This window comes from Anolis carolinensis, unplaced genomic scaffold (genome assembly GCF_035594765.1).
Source record: "Anolis carolinensis isolate JA03-04 unplaced genomic scaffold, rAnoCar3.1.pri scaffold_14, whole genome shotgun sequence".
In the NCBI taxonomy this organism is placed as follows: domain Eukaryota; kingdom Metazoa; phylum Chordata; class Lepidosauria; order Squamata; family Dactyloidae; genus Anolis; species Anolis carolinensis.
The window spans coordinates 2,560,592-2,575,256 of NW_026943825.1; the positions used below are offsets into that span (position 1 = coordinate 2,560,592).

A 14,665-nucleotide genomic window follows, 5' to 3' on the forward strand; every position below is an offset into this window, starting at 1 on the left:
ACATACATACTTACATAACTATATACACACTTATTTATTCCATTTTTGGGGCCCTTTGGTGTGGATTTTAAATCTAAAACCCAGCCAATATTTTAAATTGAAGTATGCGCTGTCTTGTGTGCCGCGTTTAGTCCAGATCCATCGAGCCACGTAGGAGCCTTTGTGGTACAAACTTTCATACATACTTTTACTTATGTATGTATATATGGCTTGATGTTGACTTTTTTTTCTCCCATTGATCGCCTCCATCCGCATGGCTGGACATGCATGACCTTGCAATTGTCCGCAGAGCACCGTGCCATTGATCAATGGAGCGTTCGCATTGGAAACAACAGAAAGCGGAGTATCCCTTGCATTGGCTGATTATATCAGAGCCTCAGAAAGCATGTCTGCTGGGGGGGAAAAGCAGTTCTAAAAATAACCACAATTTAAATAAATTCATTACGATCCAATGGATCAGACAAAACAGGTAGAACCAAGCAAATAATATTGACAATATTGAGAAGCAAAGCACCCCTGACAGATGGCCTCCCAGCCTCAATGTTAATAATAATAATAATAATAAACATTTTCAACCAGGAATTTAATTTGAGGATTCATGCCCGGGACTCAATCGATATTTGGCCTATTTCTAATGCAATACCTTAGCATTGAAGACTTGTATAGCTGATGTAAATCAGTCCCAAACATTTCTAAGATTTTACCTGCTCATTTATTTGTCACTTAGGTCTACTCCATTTTAATTATGAGCTTTTCCCTTTTGCATTTAATAACCGCCACGAGCCAATGCAAGTTAAAGAGAAGTCTCACATTGTTTACATACAGGCGGGTTGACAAAGGACTACCTGCTAGGACATTTGAACCAGAGAGACTCCTAGCCAAAGAGATAATGCAAATATCAAACTAATATATGTTACTATTATTACATATTATTACAATTTCATTATTATATGATTGCATATTATAATAATATATTATTGCCTAACTATGACACTCTGGGAAACGACAAATCCCTGCCCAAGTATTACAATAGTACAGTTAGTCATATATATAATACTAATTATATATGATGGCAGAGTAATATAAATTATTACAATTACATTATAAGTAATGTAATTGTAATAATATGTAATAGTAATAAAAATAAGAGTAATAATATATAATAATAGTAACAATATGTAATAATATTAACAAGCACACATGTAATAATAGTACAAAAATAACATAAAACCAAATTAATATATAATATTAACACACACGCGCACGCACACACATATATATCTATATATATAAAAGAGTGATGGCATCACGGCGACCCACAAAACAACAAAACTACAGGCCCCCCAACCTCGAAATTTGAAAACACAACCCATCATCTACGCCTCTAGGTTGATACAACAAAAAGAAAAGAAAAATAAAGTCCTAATTAGAGAGAGAGGAATAATTGCTTTTATCCAATTGCTGCCAGTTAGAAGGCTAAGCTCCTCCAACTTGGTCTCCTAGCAACCCCCCAAAAATAATAAAAAACACTAAAAAATTAATACAATAAAATACTATAATAACAGAAAATAACTAAAAATAATACAAGAAAATAATAAAATATAATAAAAATATAACTTACAATAAAATTAATTAAAAAATGCAAATAATGTCAAATAAAAATTACACAACAATTTTTAACCAATACCACCACCACTTTGCCACAGCAACGCGTGGCCGGGCACAACTAGTGTATATATATATATATATATATATATATAAGAAACAAATATTGACTGGTAGGCTGCTTGATCAAGTCGATCCCAACACATCCAAGTCTAAGACAAGGTCCTACATCTCACTTTAAGACATGTTTTCACAAAAGCTACGAATTGCAAACAGAAGGCACTTGTCAATGTTAGTTATCTCCAATTTCCGTCTCGGGGAAATCACACCAAATGTGGCGGAGCGGTTGACCGAATAGCCACGTGACGTCAGTCTTTTTCCTTCCCCTTCTCTGGCTTCTGTATGTATGATTACAGGAAAAAATATTGGATATTTTTAGTCCTAAAAATAACCACTATTGTATTTTCCTCTGCATGACTCCAGCATCGGATCAATGTCCAATATTTTTCTCCCTGTAATCATATATATATATATATATATACATATATATATATATTAGAAACCAGAGGGGGGAAGAATCGGACATCACGCGGCGGATATTTCCATCGCTCCGCCAGACATCGTATTGGCATATTCCTTTTCCACTCCAACGAAAGAGAATCAAATAACTGAGGAAGGGAACAAAGGATACAGAGAATCCGTCATATCAGCATACAGTATTCCCTTTCTGCTCCAACAAAAGAAAATTGTATAACTCAGCATAGAGAAAATTGTGCGCAGATGTAGCCCCGAAAGGTCAAGATGAGCTCCTCGGCCGTCCGGCGAAAGTCCTACAAAAAGGCCCAGGAGGACACAGGGCCGTATTGGGAAGGTGACTCTGCCGACGCCGGCGGGGGTGAAGTGACCGCCGGGAAGCTGCAAGTCATGGAAAAGTTCTTCTCGCCAGTGGAAGATGAGCGCAAAGGGCTCTCGGACCAACACCGACGGACGGACAACCGCTTCGCCGCCGCCGCCTCGTTGTCCTCCTCATCATCCACTTTCTCCTCGTCTGGCTCGTCAGCCTCGTGGTCGTCGGACGGCAGCTTCGATAAGGAAGCATTCTCGGCGACCGCAGAGTCTCACTATTCCCGTCGGCATCCGCAGCATTCGCAGTCCTGTATTGACGTCTCGAGAGGAGGGAGAAAAATTGGCGACCACGAAGGGACCTCTCGCTTGGCCCAAATCGGCGACCACGAAGGGACCCCAGAGTCGGCCGAAATGGAGATATCTTCTTTCGCTCGCTTGCAGAAAGGACATAGCAAAAGCGTCGAGCGCTTGACGCACCGCCGACAAGCCGCCGTCGACCGCCAAATACACAAAGCAACGAGTTTGGTTTTCAACGCTGACACGAGTCGAAACAATCGCCGCAATAAAGCTCCCAATAAAGGCATCTTGAAGAACGGAGAAGACCGGCTATGGAAAGCAAAGTCGATCGAGACCATAACGGTAAGGCCAACCATGGGAAAAGAGGTTCACGGATCTTCTTTGGGTCCCGCTCGGCCACTCCAGCGCCGACAACAGCCCCCCAACAGCTTGGATTTGAGCGCTCCGCAAAAGCCGTCGCCGTCGACCGAACGACTACGCCGCGTGGAAGAGAAGCTGCGTTTCTCGGAATTCCTCAACGAGATCACAAAGCAAGTGATGAGTCCGTTGAGCCTCACTTCGTTGGGGTGGAAGCCCCCCGGGTCGGCGCCGGTCAGCAAGGCCCCCAGCACTGAGGGGTCCTCCTCCTCCCCGGGGTCCGTGGTGCCTGAGGCAAAGGTGAAGAAATACGAGGCCTCCTCTCCTGCCGTCTTTGGACGACGCCGGACCGGGAAAGAGGCGGAAGAGAGCGAGGGCCCCGAAGGAGGAGGAGGAGGGGGCCCCAAAAGGGGGGAGAAGGAGGTCGGGGCCGAGAAAGAGGCACAAGCCAAGGCAAAGGTAAGAGGGTTGAGTCTTGTTTAAGAGCAATGGCATCGTGGGGTGGATAGGAAACCCCTGAGGCCATCCAGTCCAGCTCCTATGTTCCACTCAAGAACACACAAGGAATGAATCTTTATCATAAAGTTAGAAGGGACCTCCAAAGGCCATCCGGTCCAACCCTTATCTACATTCAATACACAAGTAATTGATCTATTGTAGTTTTGGAAGGGACCCCCCAAAGGCCATCCAGTCCAACCCCTTTCTTCCACTCAAGAACACACAATAAATGAATCTATCTATCATGAATGAATTAATGACTCAATCATAGGGTTGGAAGAGATCCCCAAAGGCCATCCAGTCCAACCCTTATCTATCATTCAACACACAATCAATTGATCAATTATAGTTTTGGAAAGGACCCCCAAAAGCCACCCAGTCCATCCATTATCTACCATGCCATTCAACACACAATGAATCCATCAATCATAGATTATTGTTATTATTATATTTATTTATACCCTGACTTAACATAAAAGCATTAGCACACAATTTAAAATATACAAATATGCAAACACTGAAACAGGATTAGATTTGGAAGGGGCCCCCTAAAGCCCATCCAGTCCAGCCCCTCCCTATCTGCAATTGAACACACAATGAATCCATCACAGTTTAATAATAATCATGAATTATTACTATTATTGAATAATTATTGAATTATTATTAAATTGTTGTTAAATTATTATTACTGAATTATTGATCTTGAATTATTAGTGTTGAATTATTATTATTGAAGTATTATTCTTAAATTATTACTATTGTTGAATTATTATTATTATTGAATTATTATGATTATTCTTGAATTATTATGATTATTCTTGAATTATTATTAACATTATCATTAAGTGCATTTCTTCTTCTCTTTAGGATCTGCTCTCAGAAGCCAACACAGAACAACTTTTGTGAGTTTCACAACTCTTATTAGGACTATATTCCCAATAAAAGAGGGATTATTATTATTATTGTATTCCCTTATTATAAATGAGCCCTACCTGTCCTGTGGTTGCAGGTCGCCGGAAGAAGCAGCGCTCCCATCATCCCCGGAGCAAAGTGACCTGCAGAGAACCTGGGAGGAACTGGAGATCCTAAAGGGGAAATTCAGCAGGTAAGTCATTTCATAAAGAAAAATCCCCGTCATTCGAAATCAATGAAAGAAATAGCATTATTGAATGGAGAGACCTTGCGGGTCAGAATAAAATAATTTATTTACTTATTTATATTTATATTCTGCCCTTCTCACCCCAAAGGGGACTCAAGGCGGATCACAGAACACAATGCCATTATACGCAGACAGGACGGGCCACAGATAAAGGTATATATAGGCATTTCCCATCTTCGGCGTCTTGGAGGTTGGGCTCGATTCCGGCCACAGGAGGGTGCTGTTGCTCAGTCCTCCATGCCGAAGAGCCCTGTTCACAGACTTCCTCCTTTTTTTTGGTCTTCCGCTTAAGCAGTACCTATTTATCTACTCACGGCTGTTTTTGATCTGCTAGGTGGGCAGTGAGCTGGGCTGAAGGTCGGACACTCACCCCCAACCCGGGCTTTGAATTGCCAACCTTTCGACTGGCAAGATTTATTGATGCTGGTGATTAACCTGCTATGCTAAAGCCCGGCTTAATTGTACAGTATATTAACATGCAATTAAATTAAATTAAATACAAGGAATTAAATAAAATAAAACTAATTAAATGAAATTAAATTAAATACAATTAATTAAATTAAATAGTAAAGGTAAGGTAAAGGTTTTCCCGACATTAAGTCTAGTCGCGTTCGACTCTGGGGGTTGGAGCTCATCTCCATTTCTAAGCCGAAGAGCCGGCATTGTCCGTAGACACCTCCAAGGTCATGTGGCCACTGGCATGACTGCATGGAGCACCGTTACCTTCCCATCGAAGCGGTACCTATTGATCTACTCACATTTGCATGTTTTTGAACTGCGAGGTTGTCAGAAGCTGGGGCTAACAGTGGGAGCTCACCCCGTTCTGCTGACTAGCTGCTAACTGAAAGTCAAATAATTATCTAGATTTGTCGCAGTCTGGCTTTAGGCCAGGACATGGAACTGAGACAGCCTTGGTCTCCTTAATGGATGTTCTACGCAGAGAACTAGACGGGGAGCGGCCTTCGATACCGTAAACCATGGTATCCTTCACAGGAATTGGGGGCACTGTTTTGCAATGGCAAATGTCCTTCCTGGAGGGCCGTACTCAGAAGGTGTTGTTGGGGTAAATTCAATTAACTAAATAAAATACAATAAAAAATAAAGTGAATTGAATTAAAATAAAGGAACAAAATAAAATAACTTAATTCAATAAAATGAATTAAATTACCCAAATAAAATAAATAAAATGAATGAATTAATTGAATAAAATTACAAAATAAATAAATGAATTAAAATGTCCTGGTTTCTCTCTTGTCATGTCCATCTTGTCTTCCCAAAAGGCTCCAGGAGGATTATTCAGAGACTCGGCTGACCAACCAGTTGTTGGAAGAGAAGCTCCATATCATTGTAAGGATCCATATCCCCATCCATAAGAATGCCCTTTGGTTTCCACTCCCAAATGACATAGGAAAAGTTTATTAAACTGCAAAATCCTTTCCCGTCCCAGGCGGGGAGCATGGCGGAGGAGCGGCAGGCCCTGAACCAGCGCATCAACGAACTGCTGGAGAGGCTCATTAGCGCACAGAACACCATCTGCGCCCTTGAGAAAATCAACGTGAGTCCCCGCATATGCCTTCGTTGCTGCAGCATCACAAAGCTGGCTCCCGGTCATTGCCATGCAATGGGATGGGACTGTCTCATAGGCAAGACGTTAGTTCCAATCCAGAGTCTTGGTCACAATTAGCAGAGAGTTCTTATTATCCATTCTTCGGGGATTGGGAGTCTTTTTCCTTTCCAGATCTTTGCAATTGTTAATCTTGCCACTGTACTAAAATAAAAAAAAATATTTTAAGAATATTGGATATAGTATAAGAATACTGGATATAGTACAAATGGACAAATTAACACAAAAAATAAGAGAAGGGAAAAACAAAACAGACTGGACAAACTTTATAAAATTCCTAACAAAAAGAAGAATGGATTTTATGATAGACCTGTCTAATATATAAAGTAGATTAAACGGAATACATAAAGACAAAATTAATGAAAGAGACAACTCCGAAGCCAAGATGGGAAGTATAACCCGATTTTTTTTCTCTCCTTTCTTCTTTTTTTTTTTTTGGTCTTTTTTTTAACCTCCATTTCTATGTTTATTTTTTCCTCTTGATACTTTCCCACTTTTCTTTTGATATATTGTTCCATCACTTTCGATGTATCATGTTTCACTATTTAAAAATTATTCACAAAAAAAAAACAATTAGCAGAGAGTTCCTATCACAGACTCTGACCTCGGATTGCAGGTGCAGAGAGGTCGTGGCAAAGAGTATCAAAGACGGCAAAGAGAAATACACACACAAGTCTGGGATCACATCTCCACTTTCTGAATCCTTTCAGTGGAATGGGACCACATGTCCATTAGAACTGTATTTTTACTACAATGCAATGTATTTCTATCTGACATGTAGAATAGTATTGGCCTTCTTTGCTGCAGCATCACGTTCCCGTAGTTTGGGGAGAAATCAAGGCTCTCGTTGATGGCTTGCCTTCTCGTTTCCGCAGATCTCGGGGCTGGTGTGCGGACAGCGGAGGCGGGAGGCACGGCGGGGCTCCCCGGACAGCCTCTCCTCGCTTCTCAACCTGGAGGTGGCTCCCCCGGCAGCCTTCATGGATGGCGCCCCGGACGCCGCCCTCAGCCAGTCTGACTCGGCCCCCGAAGCCGGGAAGACCGGCGGGAGCTCTGGATCGGAGTCTGGAGGGACCAAGCGCCGCGGGACACACACCGCCTTTGTCCCCTGGAAGCAGAGGCCCACTCGCTTCCCGTCCGAAACGGTCAACTCAACAGAGAGCGAGTGCAGCGGAGAGGAAACCGCTCCACTTTGCGGTCCGACGTTCGCAGCGCCACGCTTCTTGTACCTGCGGCAAGAGGCTTTGGTGGCGCCAACGGGAGCTGGGGATTTCCCTCCATTGACTTCCATGGAGCCATCAGGTCCTGGTACTTTTCCTCCATTGACTTCTATGGAGCCATCCGGTCCCGGTGCTTTTCCTCCATTGACCTCTATTAATAATAGATACATTGCTGCTTCAAGTGGGGTATAAATAATAATAATGATGATGATCTATCTACTTCTTAGTGTGTTGGGCCACATAGCCTTTGGTGTCCCTCCCCACTCTAGGATTCTATCTATCTCTTAGAGGGTTGGGCTGGATGACCTTTGGGGGTCCCCTCCAACTTTAGGATTCTATCTACTGTATATACTCGAGTATAAGCCTAGTTTTTCAGCCCTTTTTTAGGAAAAAAAATCCTCCTCGGCTTATACTTGGGTGAAGGTCCTGGTGGGCTTATATTCAGGTTGGCTTATACTCAAGTATATATGGTATATTTATTATTTTTCTCTATTATTATTAGTATTGTTATATTTATTATTTTACTCTATTAATTATTATTATTACATTTATTATTTTACTATATGATTGTTGTTACTTTTACAGTTATTTTACTCTATTTTTATTATTATTAATACATTTATTATTTTACTCTATTATTACATTTATTATTTTACTCTATTATTACATTTATTATTTTACTGCATTTATTATTATTATTATTATTACATTTATTATTTCACTCTATTATTAAAAGGATACATAAGCACATTTACATTGAAGAAGATGAAAATGATGATTTAATCAGAGTTGAACAGTCATATCTTAAATTACAGTTTGATGTAAAGATGCAAAAACATTTAAACTACTGAGGCCTCAATTAATGTGATTTTATTGGTTTCTCGGCTTCTACTGGAGTCAATGTTTTCCCAGTTTCTTTGTGGTAAAATTAGGTGCCTCAGCTTATATTCGGGTTGGCTTATACTCGAGAATATACGGTATATCTTTTTCTTAGATGGTTGGACTGGATAGCTTTTGGGGTATCCTCCAACTCTAGGATTCTATCTATCTATCTATCTATCTATCTATCTATCTATCTATCTATCTATAATACTGAGTCCTGTTTCTACTTTTGGGACATATTTGTATTATATATTGCATTCTGTTAAACCATCCGGTCCCGGTGCTTTTTCTGAATTGCATTCTGTTAAACCATCAGGTGCCGGCGCTTTTCCATCATTGACTTCTATGGAGGCATCAGGGCATGGTGCGTTCTCTTCCTTGCCGCCTATGAAGCCGCTGGCCTTCGGATCGCAGCACCCATCGTCCCCGACGGCTTCCCAGTTGGAGCTGGTGCCAGAGCTGACTTCTTCGGAGAGTTCCGATGACGGCGAAGTCTCCTGGAGCCCTGGCTTGGTGGAGAAAACCTCCAACGCGCGGCTTGATTACGAATCAGCGCAGAAGATGCTCGATAGCCTCCTGCACAAAGCGCCCGAAAAGGAGTCTCGCAAAGCCAAGGGAATCGGGCGACAATCCCATCATCCCCAGCATGCAAAAGGCAGTCATCGGGTCTCAATGCAATTGGGTGATGAGGCTGCGGCCCAAGATTCGACGCCGCTCTGATACTGAATTTGGCTCATTTGCACTTTGCACATGCTCAGGGGACCTTTCAGTGGCTCTTCTCGTTAGGCTCTGCACTGAGTCCTCCACAAGCTCATAAAATATATTTATAGTTCTCTGTTACTTCGTAATATACCTGAGTTCTACATTGTACACACACACACACACACATATATAATATTATACTATGTGTGTGTGTGTGTGTGTGTGTGTATATATGTATATATATAATATTGTAAAATATATTACATATTGAGTCTTCCATAAGCTTGAAATATATCTGGGTTCTTCATTGCCATAGTTTCTAACTTCTGAGACATACTTTAATATATTTTAATATATTGAAATACATTATATATTTTAATATTATGTTATGTATTAATATTTTAATATTATATTATAAAAATATATAATATACTGTAAAATATATGAAATATTGAGTCCTTCACAAGCTTGTAATACATCTGGGTTCTGCATTGTCACAGTTTCTAAACTTTGGGATGTATTTTAATATTTTTATTATTAATAATAATATTTTAACATTTAAATATCCCCAAATCTTTTAATGTATTTGCATTGTTTTGTATTGATTGTTAGCCACTTTTTGAGTCTTTTATCTTGGGAGGATATTTGGATAATCATAATCATAATAATACATGGAAATTATAAATAAGAATAACATTGCTTATCTTGGGAGGAAGGTGGGGTAATAATAATAATAATTGATGGGTATTATAAATAATAAAAATGATTTTTAAAATAGAAAAAAATTATTAAAATGTAAGTTTTGACAGTAATAATCTATATAGTAATAAAATATTAACGTAAAATATTGCAACACGGAAATATCTAAGAATAAATAACAGATGAAAATAATAATGTAAAATATTGTAAAATAAATTATATAATAATAAATAACAGACAGAAATAATAATGTAAAATATTGTAACATGAAATGTATAATAATAAGTAACAGGCTAAACTAATAATGTAAAATGTAACACAGAAATGTATAATGATAAATAACAGACAAAATAATAATGTAAGATATTGCAAAACAAATAATAATAATAAAATAATAGAGTAAAATAATACCGTAAAATAGTGTAACATGGAAATATGCATGGCCGGGCTTTAGGTTAAACTACCAGCTGCAATCAATTTTGTCAGTCGAAAGGCTGACAGTTCGAAACCCAGGACATGGTGAGCTCCTGGCCTTTAGCCCAGTTTCCGCCAACCTAGCAGTTTGAAAGCAAAATGTGAGTAGATAAATAGGTACTGCTTAAAAGTGGGGAGGCATTAAGGCACCCATAAGGAAATGCCAGGAAAATGTTGACACTTCAATCAAAAGAAGAAAGTTACAAACAAAACTCTCCGGCAGGGAGATCGAGTGACACCCAGCACAAACCTCCAAGATGCCAAAGATGGGGAAAGCCTATATATACCTCCATTTATGTACAATTGTCTGTCTTGTCTGTGTATAAAACAGCATTGAATGTTTGCCACATATGTATGTCCTGTGATCTGCCCCGAGTCCCCTTCGGAGTGAGAAGGGCGGAATATAAATACTGTAAATAAATAAAATAAAATAAGAAATCATTGACTAAAATAATTATGTGACGTATTGTAACACGAAATATATAATAATAAGTAATAGACGAAAATAATAATGAAAATACTGTAAAATGAATCATATAATAATAAATAATAGACTAAAATAATAATGTAAATTATTCTAAGCTGGAAAAACTGAAGCTCCAGCATTTTTTGCTTTAGAGAGGACTGATTAAATTTGAAATGTATCCTTCTGCCTCTCTGTATCACCTTTCACACATTTTTCTGTTCCCTTGATGCTTTAGACTAGTCTGCAAAGACCTGGGGATTGATTTTGATACTGTTTCTGTTCTGCTGCTGCAGAATTAGTTTGGACAAGTTTTTCAGTGCTGGCTGAGTACTGCTAGACAGCGGTGTGTACTCACAGAGAGGCCTTGCTATTTTGAGACCTGTTTGCTGCTGGAAAGAGAGGATGAAGAAACGACTGTGTTCTTCTCTGAAGCAGATTTATGGACTGAGAGGACTGTTTATGACTGTGGACTTCTGTAAGTGATCAGAGGGACCATTGTAAATACTACTGTTTTTGATCCTTTGGAATCAGTAAAGTTCCTGTATTTTTGTTCTGCAAACCTGAGTGGTGTGTTATTGTTCTGCAGGCAACTCTGGATCGCAGGCACACGTAAGAGCTTCCATTTATAATCATCACAATCCGTAACAATAATCCTATCATTTAGACCAGGGGTCCCCAAACTAAGGCCCGGGGGCCAGATGTGGCCCTCCAAGATCATTTACCTGGCCCCTGCCCTCAGTTTTAGACTTAGGCTCGCCCAAAGTCTGAAATGACTTGAAGGCACATAACAACAACAACAATCCTAATTAACTTGACTATCTCATTGGCCAGAAGCAGGCCCACACTTCCCATTGAAATCCTGATAAGTTTACAGTATGTTTGTTGGTTAAAATTGTTTTTATTTTTAAATATTGTATTGTTCATTCATTTACTAATATTGTGCTATGGTAATAATATAAATTGTGTATACATATAATATTGATAAAATATTATAATGTAATACAATACAATATTTACTTATTTATTTATTACAGTATTTTTACCCCACCCTTCTTACCCAGTATGGGACTCGGGGCAGCTAATAATAATAATACAATGTAATAATATTGTATAATATAATAATATTAATTATGGTGGAGGCTCCTTCTTTGGAGGCTTTTAAGCAGAGGCTGGATGGCCATCTGTCAGGGGTGCTTTGAACATGATTTCCTGCTTCTTGCAGGAGGTTGGACTGGATGGCCCGTGAGGTCTCTTCCAACTCTACTATTCTATGATTCTATGATAATTATATCTATATATATAAAAGGGTAATGAAATTTCGGCCTAGGACAAAACAACAAAACTACAAATCCTAGAAACACTAAACTTGGCAGCACAACCCCTCATCCATGCCTCTACGTTCATACAACAAAAAGAAAAGAAAAATAAAGTCCTAATTAGAGGGAGAGGAATAATTGTTTTTGGGTTGTTGTATCTCTTTCGGGCTGTCTGGCCATGTTCCAGAAGTATTCTTTCCTGACATTTCACCCACATCTATGGCAGGCATCCTCAGAGGTTGTATGGTATGGATAAACTAGGATGCCTGCCATAGATGTGGGCGAAACGTCAGGAGAGAATACTTCTGGAACATGGCCAGACAGCCCGAAAGACATACAACAACCCTGTGATCCCGGCCATGAAAGCCTTCGACAACACAATAATTGTTTTTATCCAATTGCTGCCAGTTAGAAGGCTAAGCTCCGCCCACTTGGTCTCCTAGCAACCCACTCAGCCCAGGGGAACAGGTAGAGTTAGGCCTCACTTAGGCCTCTTCACACTGCCTATAAAATACAGATTATCTGATTTTAACTGAATTATATGGCAGTGTAAAGGCCCTTCCACACAGCTGTATAACCCATTTATAATGGACTTAATGTCCATCATAACTACCACCAATTCCTCAATACTTTATCTCCCATACCACCATACTTCGCCACAGCAACGCGTGGCCGGGCACAGCTAGTTACAGTAGAGTCTCACTTATCCAAGCTAAACGGGCCGGGAGAAGCTTGGATAAGCGAATATCTTAGATAATAAGGAGGGATTAAGGAAATGCCTATGAAACATCAAATTAGTTTATGATTTTACAAATTAAGCACCAAAACATCATGTTATACAACAAATTTGACAGAAAAAGTAGTTCAATAGGCAGTAATGTTATGTTGTAATTGCTGTATTTACGAATTTAGCACCAAAATATCACGATACTGTATATAAAACTGTAATTTAAGATAATAATAAGACTTTAATGATAAGACTGTCCGACTCTGAATACCTATATACTCAAGTATAAGCCGACCTGAATAGAAGCTGGCCAGGACCCTCACTAAATAAAGGGCTGAAAAACTAGGCTTATACTCGAGTAGATACAGTAATTTCATGTTTAATAGACGTTTCCATAATCCCTCATTATCCAACATATTCGTTTATCCAACGTTCTGCCGGCCAGTTTATGTTGGATAAGTGAGACTCTACTGTACTTAAATAATATGCGGCTGAGGGGGGAAAGGAAGGGGCCTGAGGCCAGGAATGGTGGGAGTTGAAGTCCAAAACACCTGAAGGGAAGGCCCAGGTTGGCCCAGGCCTGAAGTAACGCCTGAAGGGAAGGCCCAAGTTGGCCTAGGCCTGAGGTAACACCTGAAAGGCAGGCCCAAGTTGGCCCAGGCCTGAAGTAACACCTGAAGAGAAGGCCCAAGTTGGCCTAGGCCTCAAGTAACTCCTGAAGAGAAGGCCCAAGTTGGCCTAGGCCTGAAGTAACACCTGAAGAGAAGGCCCAGGTTGGCCTAGGCCTGAAGTAACACCTGAAGAGAAGGCCCAAGTTGGCCTAGGCCTCAAGTAACACCTGAAGAGAAGGCCCAGGTTGGCCTAGGCCTCAAGTAACTCCTGAAGAGAAGGCCCAAGTTGGCCTAGGCCTCAAGTAACTCCTGAAGAGAAGGCCCAAGTTGGCCTAGGCCTGAAGTAACGCCTGAAGAGAAGGCCCAAGTTGGCCTAGGCCTGAAGTAACACCTGAAGAGAAGGCCCAGGTTGGCCTAGGCCTGAAGTAACGCCTGAAGAGAAGGCCCAGGTTGGCCTAGGCCTGAAGTAACACCTGAAGAGAAGGCCCAGGTTGGCCTAGGCCTGAAGTAACGCCTGAAGAGAAGGCCCAGGTTGGCCTAGGCCTGAAGTAACACCTGAAGAGAAGGCCCAGGTTGGCCCAGGCCTGAAGTAACGCCTGAAGAGAAGGCCCAGGTTGGCCTAGGCCTGAAGTAACGCCTGAAGAGAAGGCCCAGGTTGGCCTAGGCCTGAAGTAACGCCTGAAGAGAAGGCCCAGGTTGGCCCAGGCCTGAAGTAACGCCTGAAGAGAAGGCCCAGGTTGGCCTAGGCCTGAAGTAACGCCTGAAGAGAAGGCCCAGGTTGGCCCAGGCCTGAAGTAACGCCTGAAGAGAAGGCCCAGGTTGGCCCAGGCCTGAAGTAACACCTGAAGAGAAGGCCCAGGTTGGCCTAGGCCTGAAGTAACGCCTGAAGAGAAGGCCCAGGTTGGCCTAGGCCTGAAGTAACGCCTGAAGAGAAGGCCCAGGTTGGCCTAGGCCTGAAGTAACGCCTGAAGAGAAGGCCCAGGTTGGCCCAGGCCTGAAGTAACGCCTGAAGAGAAGGCCCAGGTTGGCCCAGGCCTGAAGTAACGCCTGAAGAGAAGGCCCAGGTTGGCCTAGGCCTGAAGTAACGCCTGAAGAGAAGGCCCAGGTTGGCCCAGGCCTGAAGTAACGCCTGAAGAGAAGGCCCAGGTTGGCCCAGGCCTGAAGTAACGCCTGAAGAGAAGG

The 14,665-nt window shown here is 41.1% G+C and overlaps 1 protein-coding gene across 1 annotated transcript; it reads left to right on the forward strand.

Annotated features, from left to right (window-relative positions):
- The first annotated feature begins 2,214 nt into the window (after nucleotides 1–2,214).
- Nucleotides 2,215–4,583, forward strand: LOC107983858 (proteoglycan 4-like). The gene is made up of 2 exons (XM_016999204.2): nucleotides 2,215–3,564; nucleotides 4,471–4,583. The coding sequence occupies exons 1-2, from the start codon at nucleotides 2,407–2,409 to the stop codon at nucleotides 4,507–4,509; spliced, it is 1,197 nt and encodes a 398-aa protein (XP_016854693.2). The 5' UTR covers nucleotides 2,215–2,406; the 3' UTR covers nucleotides 4,510–4,583.
- Nucleotides 4,584–14,665: the final 10,082 nt, after the last annotated feature.